The 11,703-nt window shown below is 30.2% G+C and overlaps 1 protein-coding gene across 4 annotated transcripts in view; it reads right to left on the reverse strand.

The window, feature by feature from the left end:
• Nucleotides 1-1,063: 1,063 nt before the first annotated feature.
• Nucleotides 1,064-11,703, reverse strand: part of LOC106687934 (hippocampus abundant transcript 1 protein) — a gene marked incomplete at its 5' end in the record, with an annotated part of 23,781 nt that continues 13,141 nt past the window's right edge. For 2 of the 4 annotated variants that reach the window (XM_067045284.1, XM_067045282.1), the window contains 2 exon segments: nucleotides 1,064-1,342; nucleotides 8,076-8,202. In XM_067045284.1, the coding sequence (XP_066901385.1) occupies nucleotides 1,245-1,342; nucleotides 8,076-8,202 (225 nt within the window). 4 annotated transcript variants of the gene reach the window in all.

Below are 11,703 nucleotides of genomic sequence, written 5' to 3' on the forward strand. Positions count from 1 at the left end.
GGCTACTAAAATTGCCTATTACCAGAACACATTATTACTTGAGTACTTGTTTTTGAGATTTCAATGTTCAGCCCATCCCAACTGATCACGATCACCTAAAGAAACTGAAGATTAGGTAGAAATTGTGGATGAAAAACTTGCCTCTGAACTATTATCAACATCACAGACAATGAAAGACATTATCATGCTTATACTACAATACATTATCTGTAGTAAATTAAGTCCCTTAATCATTCGGATGAAGCATATACCGCATATGTTTGAAAAAACACACCTTTTCAACTGCAATTTCAATTCCCGCTTGTATATATTACATATATAACTATTAACAAGTACCATTACACATATTATTTTATTTTTCTTCAACAAAACAATTAAATATTTAAAATTTTTAAAAAGATTCATATTTACAAGGAATGTATAAATCACTAACAAATTATCACTCAATGGTTAGTTCCAATAAGGAATACTGTACATATATAAGACATCACAAAATGCCCATTTAAATAAATACTAATATGAAAGAAAATATAAAGTACAATTACATCGTGGGCTATGATGTTCAACTTTGGTAAAATTATAGTCAAGTAGGATTCCATCATTTACAGAAAAAAATAAAATAAATTACAAATAAAAACCTAATACTCCAACAATAGAAGGATAAGAAAAAACAAAAAAAGAAAATTAAAACATAACAGTCAACAAACACGCACGAAAGGCTGAGAGCCAGTATCACCCAGCGAAAATAAATTAGTTATTAAAACAGCCTTATTCTCCAGCCAAAAAGAAAAAAAAACAATACGCTTACATAAACTATACTTTGGTTGGGGTCTCTAGTAACCTACGCAGTCCACATGTACTCACACTTACACACGGGTCAAGTGTTTGCTAATTGAATATCCATAAAAAGGTGGGTTAGTTAGTTCATCTCGATACACTGTGCATATTTAGAGTATTATCTGAGCAGTTCAGGTATTTTTTTTTTTTTTTTTTTTTTGGTTATATTTTTTCCAAATTTATAAATAGAATATTTCTTTTTTTAATTATAAGGTAATTAGGCATATAAGGGGTGGGGAGTGGAAAAATCTGTATTTCCCAAAGAAAAAAATGCTCGTATACCATAATCGGTCATTTGAGGGCAGTGATAAATTCCCATTTGAATTGGAACGAAGCTGTAATGAGTGAGGATGGCGAGACTTACGCCATTGCAGGTGGCAACGAAAGATACCTTCATCGTAATTAATTCAAAGCAGAGCTGAACTGTCGACTAGCGGAGAGAGAGGGCTCAGGCCATCGTGCTTCTTGCACCTCTCCATCTCGTAATGAACCTCCATTGATAGACCTGTTAACAAAGATAAAACATTACATTACAAATACAAAATATGAATACAGTTGAATCTCAATTATTATTAATAAGAAGTATTTAACTTGGTATATAGTAATATCCTCTTTTTTAATATATAGTTATTTTTATGTATAGATGGTTTTAGTTATGTTTTTATTTTTTATGTATCAATGTTCAATATTGTTGAACCAAAAAGCAAGCTAACCCATTTTCATCAGTCAAATATGAAGTAAAAAAATGTAGTTAAAAATATTGAAGATGGCGACATGCGTCCTTCAAAGTCTGTTGGAATTGCTGTTATGTTGAGAAGAGAGATTAAAATTTTATCAACTTTTGTTATTTTATATCATAGTTGTATTAAAATTATGTAAATTTAAGAAAAAATAGAAGTCGATAATAAGTATTAGGGAAAAATATACATTAAGAAAATCATAAGCAAAAACTCAAAATGGTTGTGGGGCAATCGATGTTTGGATCTACTATCCAACAATGAACAAAGGAAACTGGACACTTGTTAAAGCACGGGGAACAGGATGTCTCCTGGAAGCTGGGAGTGCTGACCACTCCACCCTTTGTCTACTGTCAGAGGAAGATATTTAGAAAGAAGTTCAAGAGTTAGCAGTCATCCAAGAAATATATCTTTGAAGGAACAGACACTCTTTGTTTGAATCACCTGGAAACTAGAAAGAGAACTGACCTTTTGTCTACTGTCATTGGTAGATAATTAGAAAGAAAAGATCGAGAACTGTCAGTAATCAAAGATTATGTAATTGGTTAGTTTGCTCTATCTAGGATTTAATTATATTTGTAAAAGTAGCTATTAATTTAGCTAAGTGTCTTTGTGTTCTGATTGTCTGGAAAACCCGCCCTGAGAAAAGAGTCAATAATATTACATATAATGTAAAATAAAATTCTCATATCTTTCATTTAACCTTGTCATCTTCAAAGCTATATTTTAGATCTGAGAATAATAAAAACTATTAAATTTCCATTTATTTATTTTAATAAACCTGAAATATTACAATATATTTTATATACCTACAGATGTAAATAAGTCGCATCATCTACGTACATGCATGTTTATTTTTTAAGTAAAACAACTAATATGTTGTAAAAAGTGACTGTTATTGGACTTAGGACAGGACTTAGTTCTAGTCCTGAAGACAATTAGGATAAAATGTTGCCTTTGAATGAACAAACAAAAATTCAGTGATTACCCCGCCTATTATCAAATCCTTATACATCAATACTTTCAAGAACCTATTGCTTCTTTTTTATGCTGAAAATTCTCTTTTTGTCATTTACCACACATTGCTATTAAAGTAATAAAGAACAATAATAGAACATTTAAATCACAGAGGACTGGTTTGTTGTTAGTTGTCTGGAGTCAATGGGGGTGGGTATATCTTACTTCCCTTCAAAGAGAATATGAAACCAAGAAGAGGGGAGGTTGACCGAACCCTCGGTGCTAAGGTTTACCTCCAGGTAAACAGAGATATGAAAAAACTGTTCATTTAATTGTAAAAATGAATTGAGTATAAAAATCTTGTAAATACTGTTTTTAGTAATTTGGTTTGTGAATAATACAAATATTGTTCCATCAGGCCATTCTTGAGAAATTTATGAAACTCAACAATTGTATTGTGAACTAAGACAGTAGATTACCTTTGATTGGCCAGTACTCCACTGTCATACTAACGTGTTTATAAGATCCGCTATTTTGCATCACTTTCAATTTTTATTAATACAAATTACAAGATTAATCTCAGGTCGCACTTTAGTTCTGATTATTACTAAAGAAAAGAAAATGAAACCATTAAAATAATCAATCTACAATCATTTAATAAAGTAGGTTTTTACAAACTTTTTTACCTGCGACTTCTTAAGCTCGAAGAGATATTTCAACAAATGCTGAATAATAATCATAAACCCATATCGTTTATAATAGCGGGGTGCTAGTTTTTTTGATTATAGGTAAATCTTCTACAGTATAATTCCCGCAATACCCGCTCATGGCCCTCAGACTTATACGTAACTGCCCATCGAACCCCAGCCTTTGGTAGATCTTTCCTCATCCGTTGCTCTTCCCTATGGAATTCTATTCCCTCCTTTATTCGTAGTTCTAACACCCTGCCAATCTTCGAGTATTTTCGACTATCTTCTGTCCATCCAATTCCGGAAGAATAACAATTGAAAGTTTCAAAAAAGCTTTATATATTTTCTGAATTTTCTGTCTTATATCTGTTCATTTATTACATTTTAGTTTAATTGTATTTCATTTTTTTTTTTTTTTCTCTTCTTTTATTTACTATCAGTAGTCATCTTATGTTTTATGATATGACAAGTGGTTTCATTTTATTTGTTTTATCATTATTTTATATATTATGTTAACTATGGTTGTTTTATTGTATATTTTTAAATTCACTGTATTATTTTATTGTACGACATCTTGTAATTTCATCTCTATTTTGTAATTTACTCTAAGGCTCCAAAGCCTAATTTTGACGCCTGTAAATTATTCTAAAGAGATCATTCCCAGAATAAATAAAGATTATTATTATTTTCTTTTTAAAAACAATTTTGATCTCTTTTCTCTCAACTTTATTTCTTTTTAACATCCGACGTTTCGACCTCTCAGGTCATTCTCAAGGATTCCTTATTCTGTCTTCATTCCTTTCTTTCCTTTAAAATTCATTATTGCCGGCTAATTGCCTTTGTCAATTTCTTCTATTAAACTATTATCCTAAATTTAAAACTTTCATTAACTACTTTTTTGTTCATTAACAAGCCCCAATTGAAACACAGAAACCTACCTACGAAGGTAGGTTTCTGTGTTTCAATTGGGGCTTGTTAATGAACAAAAAAGTAGTTAATGAAAGTTTTAAATTTAGGATAATAGTTTAATAGAAGAAATTGACAAAGGCAATTAGCCGGCAATAATGAATTTTAAAGGAAAGAAAGGAATGAAGACAGAATAAGGAATCCTTGAGAATGACCTGAGAGGTCGAAACGTCGGATGTTAAAAAGAAATAAAGTTGAGAGAAAAGAGATCAAAATTGTTTTTAAAAAGAAACTAAACCACTCTCAAACAACTATATTAATAAAAAATAAATCTATTATTATTATTATTATTATAATAAATAAATCAGTGCTTGGATACCACCAAATGTCTAACAACAAAATAGGTAATCATTCAATTCATAAATCACATCATTAGAAACAATTAATCAATTGGAGATATAACTGATGCAAGAATTGATTTAAAACTATATTAAGCATATTAGTAAATGTATGGGGCAAAAATGTCGTAAAAGTGGCAGGAGACTAATCTATCACTTGCTAGGCTGTAATCAACAAATAGTTACAAAGAATATTCTCTTTAGTTTACTTATGTCACCAACCAAAGTTTATGAAGTTTGAAAGGACAAAATGAGCAGGACATGTCACAGAATTACCAGATAAACTGGCTAGAGAGGTCTTTCTTCGAACAAGAAGTAAAGACTATATTTAAGTAACAAGTAATTGCCCCACTGAAAAATATCACTTAATTTTTACAGTTAACATTCAGCCATCCGTAAACTTATATTAACCCAATGAATTGTACCCACTGAATGGATGTTTTAGGCGGGTCTAAATAATTAGAGACATAAAATTTGAAAATCAGTTGAGCTGTTCACTCAACAAAAAGTTCATATTCAGAAACAGACAGACTGAACGTATATAGAAAAATATTTTATCAATATTGTAATATGCTCTTTTTGAGTAAATAGTATATTTTTATTTATAAAGGGTTTTTATTTTTATTTCATGTATCATTTTAATATTGTTCATTTGTTTTGTTGAACCAAAAAGCAAGCTAACCAATTTTAATTTTCATTGTCTACAATAAATACGTTATTCAAAACAAAATCAAGATGGCGGTACATATCCTTCAAAAAGTCAGTTGAATAGTGGCCATGTTCAGCAGATTCAAATATTTTAATAATTTTATTTTAACTTCCCATCATAATTGAAAATACAGTAAATTTAAGAAAAAATAGAAGTCAAGAAATAGTGCTAAAGAAAATATTCAGAAAGTAAATCATTTGTAAAAATCCAAAACTGTTGTGCGACAATCGATGTTTACATGGAACATTGAGACAGGTTTTGGTTTTTGGCAATTCATTAGTAATTAGGGCGCAGATGGGAAACGATGTTTCCAGAATGAGGAGGTCCTCATCAATTTTTGTCTAGCAAGGGTGGACATCTTGAAACAGGAGACATCGGAGAGTCACCCTTGAAGAAAAAAGGACTCTTGGTTTGGATTGCCTGGTGAGAGGACGTCCGTCGGCTGGAAGCGGGAAATACTGGAAGCCATTGTTGAGAGTTAGACATAGCTTTTAGGGGAAGGACTGGAAGCCGTTGTTTACAGTTGGACAGGGAAATATAGAAACAAAGATATCAATAATCATCAATCCTCAAATAAAGATTGTGTAATTGGTTAGTTTTGTTCCTAACTAAAATTTATTTTAATTGTAAAATAGCTATTAATTAAGTATTAAGTGTTATTAGTGGTAAAATGTCTGTTTCTGATTACCTAGAAACCCGCCCTGAGATTAAGAGTCTATTATATTATAAAATTCTCCTATCTGTTAAATATTAAAGCTTTTCATTTGAACTCAAGCTATCTTCATGATATAAGAATTAAGTCAAAAACTATATAAAATTACATTTATTTTACTTTAATCATTTTTGAATTATTACAATACATTGAGCTCAAATTGTTCTAAATATTCTTGGAATATCACTGAATTATTTTATCAATAAAACTAAGGAATTGGTTAACTTTTTAGCACAAAATATTATTTATGAGGTGTGGCAGAAAAGTAATGAGACTGGCAACACTGCAAGCGATCTGGTAACCCTGGCTGCTGTCCTTGATAGATCATGTGTATGAGTACCCTGCCTTAGCTCAGCGTGAGTTTCAACTCCTTCCATTAACTATGTGATTTTTGTGACTGCTATTAGTGAAGTTGTGTTTTGGTCATGCCTCACGCAAAATGGTAAAGAGGAATTTGGAACAACATTATGACATTAAATTCTGTGTTAAGCTTGGAGAATCGGCAAGTGCAATGTTTGAAAAGTTAAAACAGGCCTATGAGAAACATTTTTTATCCCAAGCTCAAGGTTGAAGATGAACATCACCCAGGGAGGCCTTCAACTTTGAAAACTGACGAAAACATTGAACGTGTGAGCACACTAGTGAGATCAGACTGTCGTTTAACATTAAGAATGTTGAGTGAACTTGTAAATTTGAACAGATTTACCTTTCATCAAATTTTGACAGAACATTTGCATATTTGAAAGGTTTGAGCCAAAATTGTACCAAAAAATGCAGCAGAAGGACATTCGAAAAAACAAGAGTCTTGATCTTCCTAACAGAATCGCTAATTTTTGAATATGATCCAGCGATCAAAAGGCAAAGTGAGGAGTGGCATATTGCAAAATCTCCTCGACCAAAGAAAGTTCGAATGAGCAAATCGATGCTGATTTGTTTTTGTGATAGAAGGGGAATTGTTCACTAAGAATTTGTTCCTCTAGAACAAACTGTTAACCAAATTTTTTATAGACGTTCTTGAAAGGCTCAGAAAAAGGGTAATTTGTGTGAGACCAGACATTCCAGACAAATGGATGCTCCATCATGACAACAGCCCATGTCACACTGCCCTCTCCGTAACAAAATTTTTGACCTCAAAAGGCATTCCTGTAGTTCCCCACCCCCCTATTTACCCGACCTCGGTCCCTGTGACTTTTTCCTAAACTGAAAAATGTCCTCAAAGGATGTTATTTCAGGACTTTAGAAAACATCAAAAAGAGTGTAACAGACATATTGAAGACTACCAGCGCTGCTAGCAACACTGGGAATGTCCCCATCGGTGAGGAGCCGCCCAAGGTAACTGCTTTGAAGGGGATAAATTAATATTTCAAAAAATTAAAAACTTTGGTAAATAAAAATCAGCCTCATTATTTTTCTGCCACATCTCGTATGTACAAATGGACAGACTAAACATTTAAGCTCTAACAAAAAAAGGCCTCACGTTCAGTGGTGAAATGGAAACTCATTGAAGTTAACCTTTACTCAATATCGCCAAGAGAGTATTAAATATACTTTGAACACTACTGAAGCAGTATATAACTTTAAATGTTTATTTGCTTAATTATGTTATTTTACTTACATATTTAATTACCTATTTATACGTTTTATTTTCCACTTCTTCACTTTATATATTAATTTTCATTCTGTACAATTATTTAGTTTAATCATTCTGTTTATATTTTCTCTTTTAATTTTTTTTTTATATCCATTGGTTGTTATTGTTCTTTGTCCTTAGCCCTGATGAAGGTTAGAAATTCTGGCTGGAACATTGGCACTATTAAATAAGTTTTATTAACTTAGTAGTGTTATTTTCTGACCGCACCCCAACCCAATCTTCTCTTCATACATATTATCCATGGCCAACTATCTTCTCATCAGTACAATATCTTTAAAGTAGTGGCTTTGGTTAAATCAAATAGATCAATGAAGCGAATCCATCGTTTCAATACCTCAACGATTACCTGATCCAAGAATTTCCTTTGAGATCCCAAGGGCTCTTCTACTGATTCTACAGATACAGTCCGCATGCCGCAAACTACCGAGCTTAAATTTACTTAAGTGCCTAACCTGATGTATAATCGTTGTTGTAGATACCTGACTGCCTTCGTGTCGTTGGCTTGAGCGTAATCGCTTGATTAGATCCTTCAGGAATAAATGCAGCAACCAGCAAAGCACAGATGACGAGGAATGCGCCAAAAACAAATGGAGGTCCCGGCACCAACTAAAACAATGTAAAAAAAAAAATCAAATATTTTACTTCTTCAAGAATGATTATCGTAACTATATTAGAGGATATTATTTCAAACATCAATAACAATAACTTTTTTTTTGTTTTCATAAATATTAAAATCAAAGTATAATATAAATTACAAAATTTAAAACAATGCTTGAAAAAATGTTCTATATTAAAATAAAACTAAAAATTAATAACTTCTATTCATATTAATCCAGGTCAGAATATTTTCCACATCATAATCCACTAAATATTAGAATAATAAAAAAAATAATATGAGAAGCTTCGCTATTGCTATATTTGAGGATGTATATAGATTTAATGAACATAATATATAAATAGATTTAATGATCAAAATTGATTGATAAAGAGCAGACATTCAGCTTTCCAACTGTTCTATTAAACTAAGACTTGAACAAAATGAAGATGAGTTATGAACAATTATATGAACAATAGTCACTGAAAGAAAAAAAAAACTCCAAATAAATTGAGGTGAAAAATTTATAATTTTGAATTTCTTCAAAAAATAGTATTTAGGAGTTTGAGACAAAGCTAAAAACGAATATGAAATGCACTTTTCTAAAAAAAAAAAAAAAAAAAAAAATTGCAGACCTACTTTACCCCGAGCCACACTAACTTTTTATAATTTTTCGTAAATATAATATAGCTTAATAGAATCAGTAATTTAATTATATTATTTCAAAATTTTTTGAGACAAGGTAATTATTTGTTAAATAAATCAAAAATTAGTATCCAATTCTGTCTCAACACTTTATTTTTCACTAGTCCAACGTTTCGGACATTCTGGACATCTTCAATACAAACTCTTCCTCAAATTAATTTAAAATTTCTTTTTCAGGCTATTCTGCCCAGGTCATTTTCTTTATTATAAGTTCAAAGCCTATTTATTTAAAATTTAAAATCATTAACATTTAATTTTCCTCTATAAGAATATCAACAATTAAATACACCACCATATAACAAACCATTTATCATATATACAGAATTGGATACTAATTTTTGATTTATTTAATAAAGAATCAGTAATGTTTTTTTTCTTATTCCTTGGAAAGAGACGAATCGATTGGTGTACAATAACGGTGGAAAAAGCTTATACATACTTTCTGAGCTACAAACCAAAAACCCTCAATTTTGTATATAACTTTTTTTCTACTGGAGAATTTGTGGATTTCATTATCTTTGAACCTTCCCATGGCGAAAGGGAACATTTTGAAAAAAACTGCATGTGAATCGGTCAACTAATTTAAAAGTTCATTGTGGACAAAGATTCTACAACTCCCTTTTGTGTGCGTGTGTATATATATAACATTGTAATATAACACAATAAATTACAAAACAAATTCTATCATTTTTTTAAAAAGATTATGAATAAAGAATTTTTAAAAAATGCAGTATTTAATAATTTTTATAGAATTTATATTTAATAAAATTTTTAAAGCATTCTTCGAAGGAATATAAATTCTTTTCAATTGCTAATCTTAAAATTACCATACAAAATATTCGGCCATAATAAATACAAATTAATGGAATAATGGATTAAACTATATAATCCAGATTGAAGGGCTTGTAATGGATAAATATAATATATAAAATAAAAATAATGTGCCAATAGGAAGATTTAAATAAAGTTTATCGTTATACCTGGTTTGTAAGACCTTTGATCAAAGACCAAGGAGGTGTTACAACCCTCCAGTACACATGATGTGAGATGTAACATCAGCACTAGTAATGATCTTATATGGAATTATACTATGAATTGTTTCCTCCATTCCTAATTTACATTAATTAAGAAATTGGGAAAAATTTGAGGTTAAATTGTAATATTAATAACAATTTATTTTCGTTTTTCATTGTTTACCTGTGATAATCATATTTAGGTTTATTTTTTCATATCACTGAATAAATCAACATAATTGCCAGTTTTCTGAAACAGTACTAACCCTTCATTGATTGTCTTTTACCATTCAAATTACTTTTTGTCGAAACAATGCGCATGTATTTAGTTATTACATTAAATAATTTTTCAAATTAATTAAATATCATTAGGGATATTTAAAATCATAAATAAATTAATATATTATAAGGAAAAAATGTTATGAACACAAGAGGCATTGACTTTCAAAATAGGATAAATCCAAACTGTAAAACCTTCCAAGGTACACAAAAAATAATTGTATTCTGGGACATCTGTCCCACCCCTAAGATTCTCTTTTTATCACTTACCAAAAATATTACAACATAGATCTGGGAAAATCCCAAAATTACTATTATAATTTTTTTCAATGGGCTCATAATTAATAAAGATAAAACGGTCATTATGTTGATAAAATCATCTTGAAATTAAATACGACTGTGACTATCTCACTAACATTGTAAAACATTAAATGATGTTGAAAAATATAAATATCTAGTTTACTGTGGATAATTCTTTTTCTTGAGAACCACACATAGTAAATGTTTTAAAGGGACTAAGAGTATGCTCATATAAAATTGATTACTTCCAATTTGTACTTAACAGAGAAGCTTTAATAATGGTGTAAAAAGCACTATTTGAATCGATATTAAGAAATGGCATCGAATGTTATGGTGCCAGTGCTCATAGTCATTTATCAAAACTTGCAAATCTATAGCATCGATCAAAAGATACAGCATCAAATAAAGCAGAAAATCTGTAAATTGTTATACTATTTTATTTTTACAGAATTATCTTAAATTTTATGGATAGTAATTTATTTAGAAAAGAAATAATATATCTAAAGACTTTTACAAAAAAAAAATATTAAATTTATAGAACCACCCTATTAAAACATGTTTGGGATTCAAGCTATATGGTACCATATCTGTTCAACCAGAACTAATAAATAAATCAACCAGAAAGAAAATTTAAAAAAAGAAATATTTGACCGGGTATTTTCTTACTTCTATGATTCCCAATAATTGATGACCATATCTGCCTGATTTTTTTCTCAACTCCATAAAATTATTCATTACATTACAATTAAAATTAGCTATATATGTGTGTGCTTAGTTATAGATATTATTTATTTATATATTACTAGCTCCTTTTATTTTTTTATTTTATTTTTCTTTTATGGCAGACTCCCATTGGAGTCCTATACTGTAGAATACATGGCTGTGGAGGTACGAAGTGCCCCTTTGAGTCATGAACTCATGTTTAAATACATGGTTACACCATTAGGATTAATTGTCTGGGAAACATCTAGAAAGTTTTAGTATGCATGTTAAAATTACAATTTATAATGGTAATCAATATACGGCAATATACGTTGTTCACATTGATAAAGAGGTTTGATTATACATTAATTGAAGGAAAAAGTGTTGTTTAAAGGAAAGAATGAATAAGGATTGGCGAATGGAGATGGAAAGAGAATTCCAGAAGGAGGATACGAGGATGAAGGAGGTGGTTCTATGGGAGGGCACATATAAATCGATCGGTTGGGATCTAGG

Source organism: Halyomorpha halys, unplaced genomic scaffold (assembly GCF_000696795.3).
Source record: "Halyomorpha halys isolate HHAL.00 unplaced genomic scaffold, Hhal_1.1 Scaffold1029.1, whole genome shotgun sequence".
Classification (NCBI taxonomy): domain Eukaryota; kingdom Metazoa; phylum Arthropoda; class Insecta; order Hemiptera; family Pentatomidae; genus Halyomorpha; species Halyomorpha halys.